The 26004-nt window shown below is 42.3% G+C and overlaps 1 protein-coding gene across 1 annotated transcript; it reads left to right on the top strand.

Moving 5' to 3' along the window:
- Positions 1-1035: 1035 nt before the first annotated feature.
- olfml2a (olfactomedin-like 2A) lies at positions 1036-24755 on the top strand. Its single transcript, XM_026187912.1, has 8 exons — positions 1036-1316; positions 11820-12083; positions 12644-12751; positions 12896-13072; positions 14630-14867; positions 19644-19943; positions 20148-20333; positions 22398-24755. Exons 1-8 carry the CDS (start codon positions 1248-1250, stop codon positions 23000-23002), a joined length of 1947 nt encoding a protein of 648 aa, XP_026043697.1. The 5' UTR covers positions 1036-1247; the 3' UTR covers positions 23003-24755.
- Positions 24756-26004: the final 1249 nt, after the last annotated feature.

Here is a 26004-nt window from a genome sequence, read left to right as displayed (position 1 = left end):
ATCCTGATGTGGCACACCTGTGAGGTGGGATGGATTATCTCAATATGGCAGATGTGCCCACTACCACACATTTGGACTGATTTGTGACCACTGTTTGGGAGGGATGGTTATATTGTGTATCTGGAATGAATTTTAGGTCTCTACGTCCATCCCATGGGAAATGGGAGCAGTAACAAAGGTGTTGCGTTTATATTTTTGTTGAGTGTAATTTGAAAATACAAGCTGTAATAATTGTGTTAGACACACAAAAACGTGCATACAGTTCGTTTTCCTGCCCCTCAAACAGAGTGGGACATTTCTGCTGTTTTCAAAGGAAACCTAAATAAGGATCAGTAGTCTGCATTGGCTCTATCTACAGCTATTGTTAAACATGCTGTTTCCCTCATGTCCTGCAGATGTCTCTGCTGACTGCTCCTCCACGGGAGGCTGAAGCATCAGGCAGGTGAACTACCGTCAGCCTCAGAAGCGTCCAGACTGAAGCTCGTCTGAGAACTTTGTCTTTTGCTTCATGTCAGCAGCACAAAATCATCCCAGAGGTTTCCTGATATGTTTTCACACAAAATGTGTTGTATGCTTGAACGATTCATTTAATTGGCTTAACAAAAAATCCTCTGAAGATGGTGAGCTACAAGACCACGGGTAGGTAGGGACTGTCACCCCGACAGTCACAGAAGTACTCAACAATGCGGCGGATCAATGTCCAGACGGTGGCGCCACAGGCATTCAAGTGTATACTAGAGCTTAGTCTTGTGAAAATCTATGCGACTTTCATCACCGCCTTTAAACTTGCAAAGAGCGACGCAGTGTCGGAGAACAGTTAAATGCACGGATGGAAAGCTACAAATCCAGATCACAGTCACTTATAAAGTAGTTTAATTTAGTGACTATGGATAATAATCTTTCTACTTTTTTTCTTTAAGCACATATTTTTAAACCGAAGCTATCCGTCCTCTACACAGTGAACACACACAACCACACACACACATTATGGGTATTAGCGTGTAAACCCCTCCCATCCGCGGAAGATAGCGGATGACGGATGATGCACACTACGCGCCTGGCTGAACACAGAGTGCGCACCAACATCCAGCCATCCATACATCCACACGCACAGGCTCACGCATACTGTACGTGTTCTGTGCAAAGTGGAAATGGAGCTGAAATAGGCGCAGCGCTCTGGAATGCCCGCAGCACCTCCCGCTTTGGATTTCTAAATTTATTGCGCACAAACTGACGCACGAGAGAAAATGTGGAGCTATACGAAGCTGCTGGCCTGTCTGCTGATTCTGTGTAAAAATGCGTCCTCACAGAGCAAGGTAAGAACAGACCACTTTACTTTGTGGGACTTTTCTGCGCGTTTTCAAATCAAACTCTAACAGCGCTCACTCTGTGCTCATGCGCACCTCTGACTGTGATCCATTTCACGGAGGCTCTCAGACAGACAAATAAGTGGCTCCGAACACCTCCCTCGAGCCGGGGCTTTAAATTTCCTGTCTAAGGTCTGCAGATGGTTCGGGTTCTGTGTCATTGTTTGTGACTCGAGGTAATCCTCCCAATGAGGGCTTTTGTGCGACAACAGTAACCATAGGTGCCTGTAATGACACCTCCAGTGCGCTCAGGACTGTGGCAGCAGAGTGTGGGAGAGATGGCACTCAGTGAGGGAACGGTAATATCTGGCTGCCGTGTTTGTACAGCTGCTGGACTACAGTAAGCCCTCACTCTCCCTCAGCTTAATCCAGCTATACACACACACACACACACACACACACACACACACACACACACACACACACACACACACACACACACACACACACACTGCCAGAAGATATAGCATATGTTCAATATGCCTGTGGACCAGAGGCTAGATTGTCTGTGTGTGTGTGTGTGAGAGAGACTGTCAACAATCGTCTGCTGCTGATTCTATCAGGGTGGCCCCTTTAGCACCAGTGTAGGTCAGTGAAGAGTAAAACCCATTATTAGTACAAGTGGTACATGCATAGCAGCAGTTCAGGGTGTAACACTGGGAGTAGCAGTACTGGCAACACTTTCCTGAGTTCCAGTGAAGAGGAGTGATAATGTTGCCATCAGTGCTTTCAACTTTGTGTCCCTTTGCACCATTTCAATACACAAAGTCAGAACATAAACATGTTTTTCTTCCCAGCTGACCGAAGAACTCGTCTAACATTTGAAGCATAACGTCTGAATCTTTCATGTTGACCTTAAAGCTGAAGAAATGCCTGCAACTCGATGAGTGGAAACTCCAAAGCAGCGGACTCATTTTGGAACTTTCAACAGTACATATAGGTGGAATAAGCAGGTGTCTGTTTACTTGTGGCAAAATGTATAAATTAGGTAACAGCTGATACAACCCACAGTACTTGGTGAAAAGTCAGTAACCAATGAGCAATCACTGGGGCTGAAAAACAGCCAATAAGGAAGAGCACAAACCCGCTGCTCCTCTAATGGACTTGAGTTTAGTTCCAAAAGTAAGCCAGTCCCCATAGACTACCAGAACTGACCACATGAACACGTCTGACGCCTGGGAAATTTTTTCCTTTTTTAATACAAAGGCTCAAAGTTAGGGAAATTGTCACTTTGATAGAGAGGTGTGTCAACAGGCATCTGTAGGTGAACGCTGCTAAATCTTACTTTGGATCATTTCAGTCACTCCGCCGGTCTTCTCTCGTATGTTTGTGCTTTGGAGCATTTTAATGGAACTGACCATCCAACAAGTCTGTGCTTCAGTTTTAGTGAATGAAATTCTGGTATTTTATTAGTCCCCTGCATCTAAATATTGGAATTTCTGGCTTGGAAAAAAAATGTCCCGAGGCTTGTTCAGAAAACATTTTAAAAAATGTTGGTGTTGAGGCTTTAAAATGTGTTGTCCACTTATGATAAACATTTATGATAAGATCGACTGGATGTAACAGTGGAACTGGTCGCTGTAGTGCTGTGACATTACACTGGCTTTTGAACTTCCTTCTTCACCTCCTCCAAACCTGGAGTTTTTGTGGCCGTGGCTCTTTGTAGCCAGAAATGTGAATGGATTACTAAGTTATCAGCTAACACTAGAACACTTAGGCAAGGCAAGGCAAGGCAAGTTTATTTGTATAGCACAATTCAACAACAAGGTGATTCAAAGTGCTTTACAGAGACATTAGAAACAAGAACAAATAAAAAGCATGATTTAAAATTGAATAAAACAAGCAAATAAACTAACTAACTAATTAACAAACAAACAAACAACAGTATATAAAATCAAAACAGATAAAATCAGAACAGTAGATAAAATCAGTAGTTAAATGTAAGTTTTGAAATTTAAGCTTAAAGTGTGGATTTGGTGCTTTATTCAAATGCAGCTGAGAACAGGTGAGTCTTCAACCTGGATTTAAATAAACTGAGTGTTTCAGCTGATCTGAGGCTTTCTGGGAGTTTGTTCCACTTAATTAACAAGATTCATTTATAGACTGTGTGAGTACCTCAGACATGCTCAGATACCTACTAATAAGTGCTAAAATACACAAAATAGTGTGTGAGTCCAACCCCCAAATAGGTGGGGTTAGTTTTACAGGCGATTTACAGACGTTGCACTATTTCCTTAACACAGGTGCAGTCAGTTCATTCCAATATCAAGCACAAGCAAGACATGCTGTTTTATGGTGCAATTAGCAGTAAATTCTGTGATGCAAATGTTAATAAATGAGACTGCATACTTGATTTAAATATTCCCCTCTCTATATTTTGCCCCTTGAGAAAGGAACTCCTGGAAATATATATGCAACGGGGTCAGGCACATATATAGAAGTTCCCACCTCTTCCTCTTCCTCTTGTAACTTCACTCTGTTTGTTAATACTGAACTTTTTTTGTTCTCCCCCCCCCCCAAAAAAAAAAAAAAAACCCAGTTTGCGCTGGTCTGACCAGTGCCTTTCTGTGTGGAACTTGAATGTCCACCCAATGTTTGCACGGTCCTAAAAACTGATAGGTGGAAGAGAATGGATGGATGCACTCTGCCTCAAGTGGTCACTTTAGGAATTGCAGGTTTTTTTTAGCATCGCCTTGATTTTTGTAGCACTTATTTTTATGATTTATCCTCTAAGTAAGGTTATTAAATTGTAAGTGCACTGATTCTTATATAGCAATATGCATCCATTCATACAAGCACTGTTTCTGTGCTTTCTAACATTCACACTATGATGGATGCATCGGGGAGAAACTTGGTATCTTGCCCAAGGATATTTGGCATGCACATTTGGGCAGCTAAGTACTGAACCAGCAACGTTGTGATTAGTACATGACCTGCTCTACCACCTGAGCTACAGCCGTCCCCTACTGCTCAACAATTCTACATCAAAAGTAGAAAATGATAAAGATTTTTATGACATCTACACAAACAATTTGATGCCATTTATTTATTATTTTAGCTCTATATCAGTATGAAGTCATGCCTCGTTCATTGTGCAGCAGCAGTGTCATGGCTGACTCCTTGTTACTGTAGTCAGACTGGTGCTTTCAGTAAGAGCAGTGAGGGCACCGGAGGGTGGCGTGGGAACCGGCATATGCACCTGCGTTTTATTTTGGTTGTAAACAAACCTGAGGACAATCAGGACAAGGTCAACTAGGGGGTAGGGAGGAATAAAGAGCAGCATGGGGTGCTGAGTCTGCCTCAGCAAGACAGTCTGTGCCATTTAGGCAGTGTCAGAGCCTGGGCACGATTAAATATTTATGGACTTGCAGGTGCTGCAGTTTGCCTTGTAGTCTTCAATGTGCCTGAAATGACATTTCTTTCATGCTGTCTTATGCCAACACAACTTCGTTTAATTGGGGGTGTCACATGGAGGTTGATGAAGAGTCAACATTATCAGTCTGCAGACAGTCAAGTCTCTGTTTGTGGTTAAAACAAAGCTGTGGGAAATGAGAGACTCGTGTGTCTGTCACACTGAGGCTGAAGAAAACCTATTCTCCCCCCGACTGGTTCATCCTCTGCAGCTCTGTACATTACGGGAATTTGATTAAGATGTGATTTTGCTTGGTACACATGGTTCTCTTATTATTGCCCCTTTTCTTAAAGATAAATTAAATAGTTTCATATGTTTAAACATTACAAGGGTTAGACCCTTTTCACCCTGTGTGCAGCTCAATTTGTAATTGAGAGGATTCAAAGAAAAATGTTTCCGATTTATTTCACTATCTGCAAATTCTCCTACTGAAGAAAATAGTAAAGTGTTGTTCATGAAGTCGTCACCCAGTGAGCATACTCTGACTCTGATACTGACCAAATAATCTCAGTATTTTAATCCGTAGACCTGAAACTAGAGATTGAGCTCACTGAGAGCAAGATAACCGATGGTCATTTTCCCGTAGACGTCTTTAATAGCAGAACCCTTCCTGAAACCAGAGAGTCACCACCTGCTGGTGGTAAAACAATCCAAGTTAAAGGCTCCTTGCTTTTCAGACCCAGAAGCTGCATCCATCCTACAGTTAGTCGTCTGGACACCTACAGCAGGAAGTAGCTGACTTTTTTGCACTTTTGGTTCCCTCACCTGGAACATAAAGTCCACGTTTAAACTGTGAAACTTTTAGGACTAGAAAAGTTGTTGAGAACCTTCAACTTAATGACACTGAACACAGGAGGTCAGCAGGGGTTAAAGTCATGTGACTTCGGTGTTGCTCTTTTCACTGTTGTGTCAGTGCAGTTTTCCTTAAATTATTTATAGAAGAGATGCCAAGTATTAACAAATAGTAGTACTGGTTTTGTTGAGGAATGGCCCAATCCAGCTTTCTCCGATTCCGATCCAATAACGACACCTTTGCTGTCGATGCCCAGTACTGATCTGATATCAGTGTTTAATCATCTGTACATGTAAGAAATGAACACAAATATATGAATATATGAATTGCAATTTATTAGTGAGATAAATGAAAACAGGCACACAATAAAGGAAGGGAAAAATAAATCATTCATAATACATTTGCACTGGTTTTATTTCACATCAAAGCAGAGTTACAGGCTACAGTTGCAGCTGTTTCTCCTGTTTCAGCTAAAGTGAAATAACATTTAATCACATTGACAACTACGTAAGTATGTTAAAAGCTTACCAACAAGTTTTGCACCGTATCAATAGTCTGACTTTTTAGATAAGCTAAAAGTAATCCGTGGTTATGCTTGGATCTTTTTATTTTAGCACACTTTAACTACAGTTTGCTGACAAGTCAAAAACTTTCACAAACACACAAACAGAAGATGTTGATGTTGCAGCGTGAAATACCTGTAAACTACTGTTAGCTTCCTCTATGCTACATTAGCTCTGCTGTTAGCTCTGCTGTTAGCTCTGCTGTTAGCTCTGCTGTTAGCTCTGCTGTTAGCTCTGCTGTTGCATTGCAGAATAAAGACAAAAGAATATAAAACTGATTCATTGTCCTCATCATTATCTAATCAAACTTCTTGGGTCAGTATCAGACTGATATCTCATTTAGATATCAGATCTGCAAGTCTCTAGGTTTTTAGCGAAGCACGGTCATGGCTAGGTAGCTAAGCTAACTAGTGGCTAATTCTAAGTTGTCATTTAAAGTTGAGTTCCTTAATGCTAGACATACTTGACCGTATTTACTTTGTTGAAGAACTGTGTGGAAACCTGTTCACTGTGAGGAAACGCTGCTAAACCAAGCGCACAGGTTACAATATAGCTTTACTTCCATGTAAAGGTCAGAATTTGTGGGAATATTATGTTCAAGTAAAAATAGCATTCACATTGATATCACCAAAGCATTGCATTTGTTTTTCACGGTTGAATCAGTTTGTTGAATAAATGGCTTTAAAATGGAGTAGAGGATCTGTGTCACTGAACACTGAAGGAATTTGCAGCTCTTAATGGCTCCAATAAACATCTGGGGTGAGAAATCATCTGGAGAAAAGGCTTTGGCAACAGCAATCATTCCACTCATGGTTGAAGTCACAAAGCAGACACTAATAATTAGGGAAGTGTGTCTTTGTACTTGAAGTTATTACGATAGTGCCACAATGACAGATTGATTTGCATCTGTGAGATTTCAGCGGATTTGCACCCTTAAAAACCGACAAAATAATTATGTGTCATAAAAACATGTGTTTAGTACTTTTCGGAGCTTTTGTAAAATGACTGTGGCTAAAATGAAACTCATGAAGGTGTATATGTCTTTGAGTAGAGACTGAAAGCTTTAAGTGTTATTTGCTCAGATACACAGATCCAGCAGGAATGTAGATGTGTACCCCTAAAAGCTGCGAGTGCTTGATACACTTTGTGCTGAGCTAATTAACATCCGCACGCTAATGCTGGTAGTTTTGTCTGAACCAGCGACTTCAAGGTTCATCTCCAGACTGAAGGCTTTAATAAAGATACCAGGTTAATTTTTGTATTGGCACTGTGTGTCTTCAGTACTGCTAATTAGATTAAAAATCAGGTCAGAGTGGAACATGGATCACACTTTGGCGCTCGAGTACCCTTGAAAGGAGATGATGAGGATTTTAAAGGCGTAGTTCTTGCTATAAATCTTGAAGGGTTAGAACTCAGGGTGCCCTCTCTGGGCATTTGTGGGAAAATGACAGACAGAGTGCTGATGTTTGGGTTTGCGGGAGGATGAAAGATGCAGCTGAACATACTGTACCTGCCATGCCTGCCTTCTTCACTACACAGTTGTCCCAGTGATTAGCAGCTGGCAGATCTCTAAAAGGGGAGGATATCCTTGTTTGTACGGGCACAGCTGCAGATACAACAGGCCGGTGCTCCCGAAACACTGGCTAATGAATGCGGCGGCCTTTTGTGTAGCACGTTGTGTGTTTTAAACAATCCTGAGCACAATTGGGGTTTCGCTTCATCACTGTCAGGGCACGTTAGCTGTTAACGGCTGCAGCAGTTGATCTAATAGAGCTCCTTGCAGTGTGCAGGCTCTTTTCCTCCCATCGTGCAGACGTGAGTTCACATTTGAGCCGTGTTCTTTTTGACCTGAAACTTGACTGCACTTGATAGGTCAAGGCCAAAGACTCAGAGCTCAAAGCATGCGTTAAATGCGCTGTACTCTTAATTATTAGCACTGCTAATTGTGTTGGCTGTTCCCATGCTGATAGGTCAGCTTGGCATGGGATGCTGGATGGTCAGTTAGGCATATAGGCTCATCTGATTTGACAGATGGAGGAAGCAGCTGCTCTGACCGGCAGAGGGATTCAGATTGTTCACAATAGGTGCCACAAAAAAGCCCACAAGATAATGACTCAGTCCTTCTTGACTTTAAACCAGGCACCAAAGTCAATCTTGCTGGAATTTCTCCACCTTAAAGCTGATGTTGCTATGCAGCGGTTGGTGTTAAGCTGGGGTTGAACAATGCAGCTCAGCGGGGCCATAGGCAGAGCCCCTGCTAAAGAAGTTTAATCTGCTAATCCGTTCTATTTTCATGTGGGTGTGTGATTTGTCAGGCTGCTGCCTTTACACTTGACATGGGTCAGGATTACCTGGGCTCTGCACACAGGAGTCCTGCCCCATATCAAGACCCCCTCCCAGTATGTGTACTGTAGAGTAGGGGAAATCATCCACTCCCCAAAACGAAACACCCTCTACACCTTTCCCATCACTCGGCCTGCATTCCTTCACTAATGAGCCCCCCCACCACCACCTTTACCACTAACCCTCTTTGCCATCACTAAGCCTGCGGCTGCACTACAAAAAGACTTCAAAAGCTGTGCTTTGACCAGGACAAACAGTCACAAATTCATTAATATACCATCGACCAAAACATAAAAAATACGTGAGATTTTATGTAAATAGTCGACTTGCTGTGTTTTATATTGTAGCAAGGTCCAGAATAATCAGTGGAGAAAGTTAAATATTTACTAATACCTCACAGTCTCATTTGCATGTAAAGATGAGGAAACGTGCAGGTTATTTTCATGTGGTCAGCCTGCTGATTCCTGCAGTCCGAACATGAAAGTCCATCAAAGTAGAACCAGGAGTCTTTCTCAGTGACCTGCAGCCAGTCAGATGCAAATAATGGAAACGCTGACAAATGAATACATGAACTGTTTTCCTCTGACCAAACCAGTAATCGTCTGTATTCACATTAAACATGTTAGCTTTAGAGAGAGAGACACATCTACACAGACAACATGAACATCATATTGAGCCATCCGCACAAGTGATTGTACAGGCAGCAGGCTGTCGAGTATGTCAGTAACACATTGTGATATATTGTGTCGCCTTTTTTAAACTGCAAAAGGTGAATTTCATCAGTATCTGGGGTTTTTTCAGCTAATTTTAATCTGGGACCGTGAAGCAGACAGACTCTAGACAGCGCTGTCATTCAAACCTTTCACAGATGTCCAGCTTAACTGCGTCCAACTGATGCTAACCCTCACAAGTGTGCAGCAGTCCGTGAGATGACGAGCTGTTACAGTCACATATGGATCCACGGCCTGTGACACCTCACACTTAATGCAACAAATTCTGCTGAATTCGACTGAACGTTTACCTGGATCCAACTTTGTGAAAAAATGTCACATTAGCAAAATAAAGCTTCTCACATCTGGGGTCCAGTTGAATTGTGTCTAGTGTTATTAGTGTTTTGCCATTGAGTTGATTTAGCTCTCTTAGCTAATGTTATCTGAGGACGGCGGTGCATGAGATAAGCCGTGTTGTGACAATTCCAGTAGTCCATAAAACATCAGCATTACGCCTACACAATATAAACAGTTATGAGGTGGCTTTTGTCACATTTACAGACAAAGTAAATGTATCATAGTATAAGTCTTTGACTTACAGCTAGCTGCTGGATGTTGCATCGTGTACAACAACAAACTGATCAGGTCAGAGAGTAACTTTCCAAGCGTGCAGGTGCAACACTTTGAACACTTTAAAGACTTTCTGTGAATGTGTTTTTCAAAGATCGAAGCTTAGAAAAGAGACACTAAACTCAAAGATGTTGGCTCGTGAGGTCGGAGGATCAAATCCTCCCTCCAAGCTCAGTCATGTGAGGGCTGAACCACAGCTCATTAATGAAGAATCTCAGCAAAGTGATCCCACATGTGCACCTGTCCTGTGATTTATCGCAGACCCTAAATCCCTCTAGGGAGGGATGACAGGCGGGACCTCCTCCAACACATGGTCCCAGCAGTAATAACTTTGAATTATGGTCTGAAAAAACAATTCTGCAGAGTGAGAAACACTTTTTTAACCACAGCGAGAAAACAATTATTCGAATTTAGACGTGAAAATGCTGCAATTCATTCATTCTGCTAGTAATAAAGACGCAGATCGTAACAGTTGTCATGCATCAGCTAACAGCTTGCAGTGTGCTGTACATGTATCGCTACAGTGCCATCGATTAATTAGAAGTTAAGAGGACTCAATGCTACATACATACCTAGCTAACTTAAATAAGGTAAAATGATGAGCCTTTGCTTACTGTCATGTGCTTTAAAATTAAATGTGGGGAGTCTTGGACTTTGTGTCATTTTTATATGTTTTACCGATAGCTAAACTCAGTAGCACAAAGCTGTAAATCTGAGCGAATTAGCTGATGTAATCTGACAGCTCGCAGTCCCTCTGTGTTTGCAGGCAATCTGGTGTTAACGGACATTAAGCAGAATGACAACAACAAAGCAGCAATAATGGCATTACTGAACACTGTGGAGAACTTTCTTAGTGCAACAACTGAGTGTAAAGGTTTCAGTGTGAGAGCTCAGACTGCCAAGTCACCATCACCACCTGAATGTTTAATCAAATATCCAGTAAATCTGAAGGTGAACTCCAGTGTGAAAGGTTTCTCACCTCGTGTCAGCTTGCACAGCCTCAGGTTGAAAATGTCTGCTCTGGCTGCCGTATTTTGCTTCTTGTTTTTTAAGTAAGCCAAGGCCTGCCAGAGGCATTGGCATCATGCTTGGCAGCAGCAAGCCAGCTGGTGATGAAGCCGAATGATTTGTGTTTGTCTCAGAAGGCTTCCTGTGAGTCACAGCCGTTAAAACTCCAGAGAAGGGAAACACGCTGTTATTTTTCAAGATCAGTTTCCTTCCCTTCCTTTTGTTTCCCTGTATTAAAAAAACCATTTGTTACTCATTAAAATCCAGCAGGGATTAGACTGGATGACTGGAAAAGCTGTGGATTCCCTGGTAGAGGAAGGAACAGTAACACGCAACATTTAAAATTCAATTCAGTTTTATTTACACAGCACTAAATCACAACAACAGTCGCCTCAAGACGCTTTATATTGTAAGGTAAACCCTACAATAACACACACAGAGAAATCCCAACAACAACGTAACAACAACATCATATGACCCCCTATGAGCAGCACTTTGGCGACAGTGGGAAGGAAAAACTCCCTTTTAACAGGAAGAAACCTCCGGCAGAACCAGGCTCAGGGAGGGGCGGGGCCATCTGCTGTGATTGGTTGGGGTGAGAGAAGGAAGACAGGATAAAGACATGCTGTGGAAGAGAGACAGAGGTTAATAACAGATATGATTCAATGCAGCAGCCTACACCTATTGCAGCATAACTAAGGGAGGATTCAGGGTCACCTGGTCCAGCCCTAACTATATGCTTTAGCAAAAAGGAAAGTTTGAAGCCTAATCTTAAAAGTAGAGATAGTGTCTGTCTCCTGAATCCAAAAAAGGGTGGTAGATAACAGTACCATCCAGGTCAGTAATGCAGAAGCAGCTCGCTCAAGACAGGATTAGAGATGTTTTCCACTTCGTGTATGTAAAGTACCTAATGACATATATGACACAACGCCACAGAAAATGACTCTCTTTCTTTGGCTTTGAAAAGGACATATATCACATTGTTTCTTTCAGATTTTCGGAGAGACCGAGCCTGTTCGCATGACGTCAGAAGGTTCAGACTGCCGCTGTAAGTGCATCATGCGCCCTCTGAGCAAGGATGCATGTCTGCGCTTGAAGAGTGGCAGTGTACGTGTGGAGGACTTCTACACAGTGGAGACGGTCAGCTCTGGATCAGACTGTAAGTGCTCGTGCACAGCCCCGCCATCTTCCCTCAACCCCTGTGAGAACGAGTGGAAGATGGAGAAGCTGAAGAAACAGGCCCCGGAGTTATTAAAGGTGAGATCATGCAGCATACAGTCACCGTGATTATTAGAGTCACAGCATGTGTTTGTGCAAAAACACAGTTTTCTTTAGCCTGTTTTTCCCCCACTAGGAGTCAGGAAATTCAGACACTGAAATTCCTGTTAAGTTTTGATGAAGTCATGAAGAAAGTAAATGTAATCAATGTCATTTTACAGAAAACAAAATAGCATTTATTTCAGTTATTTCAGTTTGTTTAGTTCGCAAAATGTAAAAGCAAAGCAATAACAACCATCTCTGCACAGAATCGGACAAGCAGAGGAAGCCCACTGTACCACATGAACCTAAAGGCCACTCTGACATCTCCGGCTCCACTTGGAAGAATGAATCAACCTAATATGATTGCACTTAGGAGTAGAGCACAAACATAAAGCACTGAGATGGATGAGAGCACTCAGGCAGAGTGATAGTAAATGCCTTTGGAGGGCACTTCAGCGATTACTGTGGTCAAACAGAAGCACATAAAGCTGTCAGCTGTGTCACGAGGAGACGATGATTAATGACGTTTCTTCTCCTTTTATTGTATGAACGAACAGCTCCAAGCTATGGTGGACCTCCTCGAGGGAACGCTTTACAGCATGGATCTTTTAAAAGTCCACTCCTACATCAATAAGGTGGTGTCTCAGATGAACACCCTGGAAGAGGTAGGCAAAACCCACACTGACATATTTATAATCAAAGTCTCGGTCAGGATGCACGGGCTTGGGAATTTTGAGGATTTTGTGATTTTTTTTTCTTTTTTAATCTCATGGACAGAGAAATGTGACACTAATGATCGTGTGTTGTAGACAATCAAGACAAACCTTACACGTGAGAATGAATTCGTCCGGGACAGCATGTTGAGCCTCACCAACCAGTTTAAGAGATACGAGAACTATTCCAACATTATGATGAGCATCAAGAAGGAGATCTCCAGCCTCAGCCTGCAGCTGCTGCAGAAAGACTCAGCTGAGAGCAAAGCACAGGTTAGGAACACAGTCTAAGCTTTCAGTGTGTCTTTGTGCTGCTGCCAGGACGGGTATGTGACAGACTTTAAAAACAGTACTGTGTGTTATTAGTTAAATCACAAAACTATTAAATTAAATTAAACTCAACACATGCCCGTAGTTATGTCCTTGTCAGTTCGGAGTTCTCTGGCATTACAAACTTGGATTAGCTACAATATTGGTCATAATCCAAACAAAACAAACAGTTTGGAATCTTTGTTGCGTCACATTTGTATTATTGTACTTTTACTGCTTCTGAGTGACCATGTTCAAGAAAACATTGCTGAGAAAATATTGTGCATCATTCTTAAAGGAATTTATGGGTCTCCTCAGGGGACGTTTGCTGAAACAACACTTTAACTAGAAGCTGAAGGACGTGTGTGAATACTGCATGTAAAAGAGTTGCAAAATGTAACCACTGTTATCAGGAAGTACCAGTCAAAAGTTTGGACATCATTTTACTACTTTCTACATTGTAGATACAAACTTAAGATATCAAATATATGAAGCAAGATATGTGGAATTATGTAGCAAAGAATAAATTGATAATATATAACTATAAATGTCTTATAGTTGAGATTCCTCAAAGTAGCCATCCTTTGCCTTGTTTCCATGTTTGCCTGTGTGAATCAGGCCTTCATGGTCAAATAGCTGCTAAGAAACCACGACTAAGGAAAAGCAACAAGCAGAAGATTTGTTTGGGCCAAGAAACACAAAAATGGACATTAGACCAGTGGACATCTGTGCTTTGGCCTATAAGTCCAAATTTGAGCTCTTTGGTTCCGCCCACCGTGTCTTACTGTGGCACAGAAAAGCTGAACGATGGTCTCTACAAGCACGGTTCCCACTGTGAAGCATGGAGGTGGAGGAGTGATGGTGTGGGGGGCTTTGCTGGTGACACCGTTGGGGATTTATTCCAAATTGAGCGCACACTGAACCAGCATGGCTACCACAGCATCCTGCAGCCACACGCCGTCCTCTGGTTTCTTTTAGTTGGACCATCATTTATTTCTCAACAGGACAACGACCCCAAACACACCAGGCTGTGTAAGGGCTATTTGACCAAGGAGAGCGATGGAGGCCTGACCTCCACTGTCACCTGACCTAAACCCAATGTATCTCTGGGAACTCCTTCAAGACTGTTATTAAACCATTTCAGGTGACGACCTCATGAAGCTCATCAAGAGAGCCAAGAGTGAGCAAAGCAGGAATCAAACGGCGGCTATTTTAAAGAATCTTAAATATAAAACATTTTTCATATTTCATAGTGTTGATGGCTTCAGTGAGAAAAACAATAAATGAGATGGTGTCCAAACGTTTGACTGTACGAGAGAAAGAGAGAGATACAAACATAGAGATACATTAATATGGAGGAAAAGAAGGATGTAGTAAACCTCTGAAAGAAGAGCAGTAAGATTAGTCATCAGTTATATTACGTTTACTATCATTACACCTGAAGGGTGAACTAATCAGCCACGTATAAAACACACAGGCCACTATTACTAATATCCTGACATAATGTGAATTTCTTTCCAGGCTACAAAAACCAAGGAGGCTGTAAAAATACCCAACAAAAAGAGCCCTGCTGTTAAACCTCCTCCCAAACCTCCCAAAGAAAAGGTTGTCAAGCCCAAGAAAGAGGTCATTAAACACGGGAAACTGGTAAAGCCTGATCCTACAGTCAAAACCAAGGTGGTCGGCCACCAGCCTGGCGTGGTGAGGGGCATCACGTACTACAAGGCCTCCAAAGCTGACGAGGACGAGCACAGAGGAGGTGAGGGTTTTGGTTCTCTGTACACGCTCAGAGTGTAGCGGTGTGTTCGTAGAACGCCGCCCTCCACGAGCTAAAACAAACAGCGTGTTCACACTTTAGCTGAGTTTGCGCTCCCATGTGTGTGCGATCATCTGTGTGTGATCCACTGTGGGTGTTGAAAACGATCCAAATTAGTTTCCTCAGCAATCTAATCTGACCCCACATGATACTTTCCTGGATCAGGATCAGCCTGCAGCCAGAGTCATGGAACCAGAGCGTGTACGAGCTCCATTTGGTTTCAGCAGAAAGCCTTCCTGAGAATCTTTAAATAAGTGCGACATAAGGCTGTAATTGTGTTGCAAACTCTACACTTGAGTTAATAAAACTGGGAATCCATCACTGTGTGGCACATGTGATCCCCATAATGCAAGATTTATTCCGGTGTTGTTTCAAGCAAAGCTGTTCCAGCGAGTGTCCAATTGGATTGCTGGTGCACATTCAGCCAGCAGGAAATCCAAACCTATTAATGACAAAACACATGGAGCTGATGGAATGCTGTCTCAATGCAATGCTGCCATGTCCATGACATGCCTCTGCTTCACTTCTCACAATAACGTGAGGGGACCCTCACCAGTGCAGAGAAAACATTTCCTGACTCCTTCCAATCCTCTTTAAGTCTAGTTGAGTGAATAGGTATGCTGCGTTTGCACAGGGCACACGCACATAAGGTTGTCACACTCTGTGTTCTGCCATGTATGAGAATCTGACAGAGCCCACCCGCTCTTGTCAAATCGCTGTTCGGCTACATTTCCATAATCTGCAGCACGGATGCAGGGACCTTTATTCATCCGGGAAAGCTTGATGCTTTTTGTGCGCTCGGCACATTTGGCTACAGTGACACACAGTTTGTGTTAGCACACCTGTCAATCACAGTTTCCTTTAAACGTCACTCTTATCCAAGTGGATAACTTGAGTCACCCACTCTGCAGCTGTTATGGTGGAGGAAACTATCCATAAAGGTCAAAACCAACAAGACGAGCCCGGAGAGAATTTACAGAAGAGCAACTGTGTTTGGCACAACGTTGCATTCAGAGTCGCAATTCTGATTGCAAAAGCTGCCAGTCACGAAAAAAGGTCAAAACCATTTTGTAAACACGTTCAGAGTGTTGTTAAATTTGCCATTTCAACACGGGGGTCTGTGGAGACGGAGTCGCCTTTGGAACCAGCGTCTCGTGACCTTCAGGAGAACCGCAGCTGTTTGCATGAAGGTTTCTCCTCTCAGTGGAACTGGTGTTCAGTGAAGTCTACATCCCTGATTGCAGCCATTCACCAACTCTCTGTGGATGGTACTCACGGTCATTAATCAGTGCTCATTTGCATATTAACTATGAAGCTGACCTCCCGGGACATTGAAACCTTGTAGTAGTTCCAGACTGAGACTGATGTATGGCAATGCTTTTTCTTTAGAACGTGGCATCATGTGCCTTGGCCTTGCATATCTTCATCACCATGTCAAAGCACTTTACAGGCTCTTTTTATGCAGTGCAGTGTGTATCCCATCTGCTTTACAAACACAGATGAAGGCCCCGTCCTCGAACACTTACCCAGCATTCATTTTTTCTGAAGGATTCTGGTAATGTTCTCAGAATATTGTTGCCACTGGTGCCCATAGGCTCCATCTGCTTAGAGCATGTTAAGGTCTCTGCTTATGTAGCACTGCTCCCCACATCTGTCTGTCAGGACCAAAGTCACTGTGTGAGGACCAGAAGGAGACTGAGTACATTTTACTAATGGCAACAGCAGTTTGAATTTATAAGGAAAGAAGCAATACATTTGTTGTTTTTGATGAAGAACTAGAGTGTGTGTATACAGTGTGGATGGGAACTGATAAGAATTCAGCAATTTATATTCCATTATTTCTCACTTATTTTTATTCTTATTTCTCACTTATCACATTATTTATTCCATTTCTTATGGATTCTCTCATCGATTGGGTTCTCACTGGCTTTGCTTTGACAGTCACCACCAAGCAGCACATCAAATACATCACATTTCTGCACATAATTTTCATGCACTGCAGTCAAATGTTTGTGCATTTTACAGATATTTCCCATTGTTGTTGTTATAGGAGTTGGGGTCATTATTCAAAAAAGCATTATGCATTACACATATTACTTAGAACATTTTAATGTAATGACATGAATATAGACATTGTCATTCTCATAATTACCATTTAACAATATAAACTAATAAATGGTAAAAATGGTAAATGGCCTGTATTTATATAGCGCTTTACGAGTCCCTAAGGACCCCAAAGGACTTTACATATCCAGTCATCCACCCATTCACACACAGGTGATGGCAGCTACATTGTAGCCACAGCCACCCTGGGGCGCACTGACTAATAGGCTACAGTCCCAGAATCCAGCACAAACCCCTGTCCTAATGAGGACACACGCATGGTCTTTGGCTGCTCGACTGCTGGGCTGGGGTCAGCTTGGCTAGCTCTTGGCTAGCTTAGTGTTAGCATGCTGTCTGTGTAGGTGCTTGTAAAAGCTGTTAGCAGCATAATGGTGTTGTTTCTGTCATGGATGCAGTTTGCACTTTACCATTGCGCTCTCATCCTTTTCTGCAATAAAAGTAAAAGCATGTCCATATCCACACTGTACACTGTTCCTAATTAAAATCACCTGACTGCAGCACAAGTGCAAGTGGAACCAATAAGCAGATTGATGGGCAGGCAGACTAAGACACACCGTATCAATACCATATGTACCATATAAGTTAATGCTATAACTATGAGCACAGGAAACAGCGCTGGTTACAAAGAGCAAATGTGAAACACTTTCAAAGTAAACGTCGGTGTTTTCACAAACATGTGGCTAACGAGCTATCTACTCTGTGTGGTATTACAGGTAAGGCTGGATCAGGTGACCCTGAATCATCCCCTAGTTAAGCCTCAGGTTGTGGGGGCATTTCATGTGGTCTATTGAGCACACTTTATTACTTCCTACATTTCTCAAACTCCAGCCATTATTTCAAACACCTGTCATAATGTCGTCACTGTGTTTTTGCAGGGGAACATCCGAATAAAAACAAACAAACAAAAAACTATAACAGAATTACTGCAGTTTGAATTAAATTGACATTCTGATCTATTCTTCTCTAGCTCTCACCTTAAATACTGAACTCTCCCTCCTTTTCCACTTCTCTTTTATGAACAGTGTTCTCATCTTTAGCCATGAGAATGTGGATATTGAGAAGAATTTTTCATGGTTATTGGCTTCCCGTCTTTCTAAAGCTTCATCCGGGTGTTCTGGTAGAAATAACATAAACTGAAGGGATCTTTACCAATCACTTTATTTCAAACCGTGATTTTTGGAGTAATTAAAAGCTCTGAGGTGCCCCCTTATGGTCAAATGTATAATAATAACGAAGACATTTAATAATCCTCGATGGATCTATGATGTTTGAAACATTCATTGCCAACTGCAAGATTTTTCATAATATAATAACCCAGAAGTTATCTTTAATTGGCACCTTATCTACTTTAGTATGGGCTTTCTTTGTCTTCACACTGACAACAGTGTGCTAGTATAGTCAAGCATATGTTATTTAATGCTTGATGCTTGGTTTTTGTTTTAGTTAAGCATCAGGATTTTAACGCTCATACAGCATTTAATGATCTCTACTCTAGAACTTCAGAATAGGCACAACACTCCATCGTACCCAACAAAGAGGACTGAAACAACTGATATGGGTAGTTTTGGTTAAACAGGTAAACAGTTTATTTCATATCCTGTCTCAGACAGCATTATTCAGAATCATTCATACAGAATTTGCCTTTGATGTGAACTTCTGGAGCACTGCAGGCTGTTACATTTGTCCCTTTATCAACGTGCATGTGCCACGATCCATGGTTTAAAAACTCTTGGTAAAACTCAATATACCTACCTAGCCCAAAAGTAACCATCGCCAAAACAACCCAAAAAACTGTTTGTTTACAGCTATAAATAGCTAACGTCTCCTGTCACCACACAGCCTGAGGGATGCCTTTCCTTGTTTTGCAGTCTCACTGGAGTCTTTATTTGCAATGAAAGCTAACTGTGGAGTTTTAGTGTTGGACGTTTTTCACAGCGTCACAGAAGTCACTATATTTAGTTACATAAAGACGAGCAAACAGTGTTAGTGTTGCTTCTTTAATATACAAATGATTCAACTGGAAGTTAGTTATATTAGTTATAGTTGTACTTGTGTGACTTCAAATCAGTTTGTCAGCAGCTAGCTTGCAGAGCAGGTTTAGCACTCTTAAATTTATGTTTGTGTTTTCAGCTACATATTTTTATCCAGTAACATTTTACTCTTTAGACACAAATTAATGCAGTAGCAGACTGAGCCCTGACCAGTTTGGACATGCGGAGAGAATCTCCTGAGGTGTCTGGCACTGGGATATTAGCAGCAAAATATTTTGGTTCTGTGGGTTGAAGGGTGGATCGGGCTTGAACCAGAACAAGTCTGGAAACAAGCCTCGTTCCAACTGTGATCACAGGAGTGTACAGATTTAGATCCGGACACTTTTGCCTCATATTCATGTTCAGTCTACTGCTGGTTGCAGCGTGAGGGGAACACCACGTTCACTCAGAGTTAAATGCAATAATAAAATTAATCCAATAACTTCAACTACTTAAATGTTGTATTAATACAAAGTAAATTACTCAGTATGTAATCTATAGAAGTTTATAAAGGAATGTTTCTGTTCGATCGTGTCATTTCGTGTGCTTCTGCCCTCCATTTCAGACCATTCTGCCAAAACATACACAGTCCATCACGTCACAGAAAACCAGTCTGAGGACAGAGAAGCTGAGCTAGTCCTTGAAACTGTCGAGTCCACTGTGGCTGAACCCACTGAAACCACAGCAGCTCCAACCACTACAACTACAACCACCACCACTACCACCAGCGGCACACCTTCCACCACCTCGGTACCCACTACCGTGTCCACTCAGAGTGCACCAGCATCTGAAAGACCAGCTCCGACTATCATGCTAATGCTCGACAACTCCAATAACAACAGCCGACCCAGTCTCCACAGAGCAGGTGAGTCATGAATCCTCACTGAGCTCAGCATGCTCTGGGTTTCAGGCTTTTGACTCCAGTAACACAGACGATTATAGCAGCAGAAAATTGGGTCATTCTCTCTGCCAACACATGTCTGTGCGTGAAATTGATTTAAGCCCATGGTAATGCAAGTCACTCTCTGCCAGGCGTACACGGTGAATGTTCTGCTTATGTTACTTTCAGGAAAGATCCTCAACTGTGAGGGGACTTTAGCATCGATTGAACTGCCAGAGAAGCAGCACAGTTATGGGCGCAATGAGGGTGCCTGGATGAAGGATCCCCTGGCCAAGGATTCCAAGATCTACGTCACTAACTATTACTATGGCAACAACCTCGTGGAGTTCCGGAACCTGGACAACTTCAAACAAGGTGACAGTACTCTGTACAACACCGCCATCACTTCTATTATGCCTCTGCATCCTCAGCCCATGACTAAGCTAATAACATTTATTGTCCTGCACCTATCCGAGACCCAAAGCCTGGATAAAAAAACAGACAAATAAATTATTACTTTAATCGTGTTCTCACCTTTATGCATGCCTTAATGAGCTTGAGCAGCCACTACAATCAGGGTGAAAATAATTCTTTAGAAATGTAAAGTTAGCCATGTCTTAGTCTGTGCTGCAGTGTTCACGAACAGATACTTTTACTGCGTCTTTTAAATGATGTGATCCCAACAGGTGATCGTGGCTCAAGAGTTGGGTGTTCTTGTAATCGGAAGGTTGCCGGTTCGAGCCCCGGCTTGGACAGTCTCGGTAATTGTGTCCTTGGGCAAGACACTTCACCTACCGCCTACTGGTGATGGCCAGAGGGGCCGATGGCGCGATATGGCAGCCTCACTTCTGTCAGTCTGCCCCAGGGACGCTGTGCCTCCACCAGTGTATGAATGTGAGAGTGAATGAATAGTGGTGTTGTAAAGCGCTTTGAGGGCCCCGAAAAGCGCTATATAAATGCAATCCATTATTAACATACTTGTGTAACTGCTTTAACTAATAGCTGTTTTTTGTTCTAACATTTGTGACACTGATTCATGCTGATAATCCAATGAGCTCTGTGAGATTGATGAGATCTGTGGAATGTAGGCTGCTTGGTTGCTTCATGGCTCCAGTGGGTGGGAAAATCCACTCCTTTTACATCCAAATCAACAGAGGAATTGGATTACACTCTCTAAGAGAGTTAAGATGATCTCCCCTTTTAGGATTTGACTTGTTGATCTAGATGTGGTTGGACAATGGGCTTTCTAAACGCACTTACATGTCAGGCGTCCTGCAGCGTGGTGAGCTCAGAGCTGTGTGCGGATGACTAGGTATCTTGGTGAGTGGCGGTGATGCCTGCTGTTCCTTGACATGTGCTCTGGCCTTTCCTTTGAACTGGGCACAGCAGAGGAGGATTACGTGTATGGCCTCAGGGATGGGCCTAGTGTGTGTGCACATGTGTATGAAGGGGAACGGGGTGGGGGACGCACTGTTTTTGTCCTTCACTGGCCCTCAGTTATCATCATTATCAAAATTAGACATGTGGTTGAAAGGTTAGGATAGCAGTTGGGGAAATTATATATACAGCAGAGGATGTGAAAGCTAATTAGTCACTCCATTGCAACATGAAGATGTATCAGTCGGTTACATCTCTATTTTCTATACATTGTAACATATTTAATGTGTCTTCCAAAATCTCCTGTCCTGGACAATTAAAATGATAATAAAGCATACTATTGTATCTATTAAGTTCATAAATACAGAATCAAAGCTGAATTGGTAAAAAAAGGAATTTGGAATTTATATACTGAGCAACAAAAACTCTTAAAATCATGAAATTAGATGTACTCGTTGTTACTTTAAATATAGACATGACATATGCTAATGCAGCCGAGCTCCAGTGTTAAGTACAACCTCAGGCGCCGGTTTAGCTCAGTGCGTTGAGCGGACGACTACACGCCATGTAGCTGTGAGCAGCCGGCCCGGGTTTGGGTCCGGCCCTTTGCTGCATGTCTGCCCCTGCTCTCCTGTCTTTTCTTCACTGAGTCTATCAAAGCTGAAAAAGGCCAAAAAAAGTACAACTTCTCACCACCAGTGCATCGAGGGTTAGGGTTGAAAAAACCCACCCAATGAAGTCGCTTACTTTCAATATTTCATTGTAGCTTTGGTTAAAAAGTTTTCTATTTGGATGTTCTGTGGAAAAGTCGTATAAAAAGGGCTGGACAGTAACTTAATCCAGACCCTGTGTCTGTCTGGTGAGTTACTAGCAATCTAGTAGATTTTGGGAGGTTGACTAGAAGTAAACATAATCTGTTCTTTATATATATGCAGTGCAGCAGTCTTGAGTTTTTGGACTCGATGCAGGAAAAAGTGCTGCTCATTGGCAAAGGAGACTAAGGACTATGGTTACCTGCTAAATAAGCAAAAGCTAATGTTTGAATCTTCCCGTTTACCTCAGGGCGCTGGAGCAACCTGTTCAAACTGCCTTACAACTGGATAGGCACAGGTCACGTGGTTTACAACGGAGCTTTCTACTATAACCGGGCCTTCACCAAGAACATCATCAAGTACGACCTGAGGATGCGCTACGTGGCAGCGTGGACACAGCTGCACGATGTCGTCTATGAGGACACCACCCCCTGGAAGTGGAGGGGCCACTCCGACATTGATTTTGCAGTGGATGAAAGTGGACTGTGGGTAATCTATCCTTCTGTTGACTATGACTACAATGACCAAGAGGTGATCGTCATCAGTAAACTCGATCCAGGAGACCTGTCCTTAAAAAAGGAGACCACCTACACAACGGGCCTCAAGAGGAACTCTTATGGAAACTGCTTCATCATCTGTGGCGTTTTGTATGCTGTCAATGTGTACAACCAGAAAGAAGGTGAAGTGAGCTATGCTTATGACACCCACACCAACACTGAAGCCATCCCACGTCTGCCCTTTACCAACGAGTACTCCTTCACCACCCAGATTGACTACAACCCAAAGGAAAAGCTTTTGTACGCCTGGGACAATGGCCACCAGGTCACATATCGGGTGAACTTTGTTGACGAGTGAGTGTAGTTAGTTTGCGCTACAGATTTGCTAACAGTAGACTCACCTGCGTGCCACCTAAATGGAAAGAAGATTCTTAGTATTCGACAACCTAGAAGCAGCCATATTGGACTCAACGGGACAAAGGACGAACTTACACCAGCCTTCCAGTACGATGCACGCTATTCAAACAGCAGACCTCAAAGTGTACCAAGAAGCACATCTGCCTCCAACATGTATTGGGATATGACTGTACAATATGTTAATAGCAAGGACAGGGAACAGTGGAAATAATCTCACTAGTTCAGTTAAAGTTGACAAGAAGCTCAGAGATGTTCACTTATCAAATGTCAGCAGGCTGGCAGGCTTTACTCCAGAGAAAGTTTCAAATAGACAGCTTTGTTTGTTTCTTCATCACACAGACACTCAAAATGAGTACATTTTGAAGCAGTGTGCATGTGCTGTGCAAGTCATTCCTCCAGTTTATTGACCGAATTCTCCACTCCTAACTCGATTACACTGTCAAAGGTGGAAGAACATTCCTCTTGTTTTGCATGACTCATATTAACTTTGGCTAAACTTTTGTAAGGCAGTGCCAACCTATTAACCGGTGCTTTTCAACAGTTCAGAATGATAGATCATAATAGATTAGCTTAGCTTTAGTCATAAATGTTTCTTTATAAATCTTAGTATAACTTGCTCTTAAAAGCAGGCGTAGTATTTATGGTGTTATATACTCAGTTACATAAGTCCATTGCGTCTCTTAGAAAACTCCAAGTAATGTCCTGATATTATTCCGGAGATCATTTTGGCATGTTTTAGAAGCAGGATAGGAACCTGTGGCGGGACATCACAGAGAGGAGGGCCCAGTAACACTTGTAACATAAAGAATAAAATAGTTTGGCCTTCATCGGTGCCACAAGTCCAACCTGGTTAGGTATTAACTTGCTATCTATGGTAATTCACCAGTTAGCCAACAACAGATGTGCTGATGAACTTTACAATGAAAGATCGGCTTCTGCCACCAACATCTCAGCAAGTGTTTGCTATCCAAGATTCCACCACCTGTATGAAAGGGTTGTCAGGCTCCCCCCTTTAGCATTTAACTCAACCAATGAGATTATTTCTGTCTCTACAGTTCTGCTTTTGTGAAATACTTTCTCTTCACTTTGCCATCTTATCCATCCCGAGACCGAGCGCTTTGATCGTGACTCCACTTTGATTGTCGGTCCGACTTCACGGTGCTTCCTGTCTCTTTGATGTTGTTTTGAGGGATGTGTCAAATATGAAAGATAAAACAAATAATGTACACAAAGTTTTTTGTATATATTTTCAGGAGTGTGTTTGACAATAGCATACCGCTTTCTCTTTCCATGGATCTGGTTACATTTCTGTATAAAAGAAATATGAAGCTTTACTCACTTTAATGACAACTCTATGACCACTATTGAGTATTTTTTTATAACAGCGGAAAGGAATAAGTGTGATCAGTCACCATTAGCTGTGCCGTCTTCATTAAAACATGAATGTTTTGTCTTTTGTTTGTTTTGACAACATATACTGAGGATTATAAGCTTTAAAGCTCATGAGGTAACTCTTTATAGAAGATTGTGTTCGTGTTTGCTTCATCTCGGAGCTCTGCAAGTTCAGTCATAACCGTAATGCCATTTGCAGTGATTAGTTCAAGTCTTTATACAGATATGTTATGCAACATGAACATAGCACTTACAACCTGCTGTGTGTGTCTTTGCCATGAAATAAAATTTCCATTATAACCGTTTGTTGTAAACCTCGTAAATCCCTCCACAGCGACCAGTTAAACCCCACGGCAGGACTCGCCCCTCCCTCTGCACCTCCTCTTGAAGGCTGATGACCACCAGTGACTCAGATCTTCTGATTTCTGGAGAACATCGCTCTCATGAGCTGTGTTTAGTTCTTGGGTAAAGTTCACCATGCTGCACTTGATCTGAAGTCCCAAAATACAGCATAAGGAGCCCCAGGTCATGGTAATAAGGGCCTGCTGTCTGCATCTTGGCTGCAGATTTAAACATTTCCGATTCGAGCTCCACGTCATGCAATTCTAGAGGGAGACACAGAAATAAACTGAGCTGAATGATGGGTGTGGTACTTTCATGCATGTGGTCCTCATTTTGTTGGTGAACTCAGATGTTCATTTTTACGCCCGTATAGCGAGGTTCATTAACGGGTGTAAGAAAAGCCTGTAGCTTTGATGAGTACGGCACTAATAGTGTGTCCAGTCCTGAACTCTGTCACAAATCTGAACATGTTGTGATGGAATAATGATGTCCACACATGCTGTAGTGATGAATGCTGACAATTTGAAATCAGGATAAATCTTGACTTGCTCCTGCTCATGTCAGCCTCCCGATTATTAGCATCATGTAGCATCGTGGCGTCACGGTACCTCTACTAGAAAACCTTTGGTCTCCTATGTTGCACTGTGGAGCCAGAAATTATACTATTGAGCAATAACATTAATGTGGATGGGTGGAATTGATTTCATTTAAGGTGGCACTCCCCCTTACAGGCCTCCACTGTACCGCGGCCTTTCTTCACTAAGAGGAACTTCCTTTGCGTGATTCAAGCACATTTAAAGATACACACCCAGCCCTGCAACAATTTATCTGGACCTCTGTGTAAACATAAAGGCATACACATCCATGCATAACTCAGCTGAACACGCCCGAGAGTGTAGAAGACAAACATATGAACTCTGGCGTTAATCTTTAGTCCTAGAATAACACCATACCCTAAGCACGCCCCTCAAATTCAAAGGTATAAAGCAAAACTCTTCGTGATGACAGACTGAATCAGTCCAAATGCTTTAGCAGCAGGGATGTGTTTGATAATGTAGTCCAACCCAAGCAGACGAATCTTCACCCTGTGCATTCAACAAACATGTTTTATTTTTTTGAATTTTCATGTTTGGGACACAAAAAGCTTTTACCGAAATAAAAACTGTCCAACTCCGGCTTTGTTCTGCTGATGATTAGAAGACGAGAGAA

The sequence above is a fragment of the Astatotilapia calliptera genome, chromosome 12 (genome assembly GCF_900246225.1).
Source record: "Astatotilapia calliptera chromosome 12, fAstCal1.2, whole genome shotgun sequence".
NCBI lineage: Eukaryota > Metazoa > Chordata > Actinopteri > Cichliformes > Cichlidae > Astatotilapia > Astatotilapia calliptera.
The sequence above is the reverse complement of the archived record's forward strand: the minus strand, read 5'-3'. Positions and strand labels throughout refer to the sequence as shown.

What these genes read in the sequence shown, in the direction of transcription:
- olfml2a (XM_026187912.1), top strand. Translation starts at nt 1,248, where the DNA reads ATGTGGAGCTATACGAAGCTGCTGGCCTGTCTGCTGATTCTGTGTAAA. An exon ending in AGATGAACACCCTGGAAGAG is followed by an intron (nt 12,752 to 12,895) that starts GTAGGCAAAACC and finishes CGTGTGTTGTAG; the next exon opens with ACAATCAAGACAAACCTTAC. An exon ending in CGAGGACGAGCACAGAGGAG is followed by an intron (nt 14,868 to 19,643) that starts GTGAGGGTTTTG and finishes CCTCCATTTCAG; the next exon opens with ACCATTCTGCCAAAACATAC.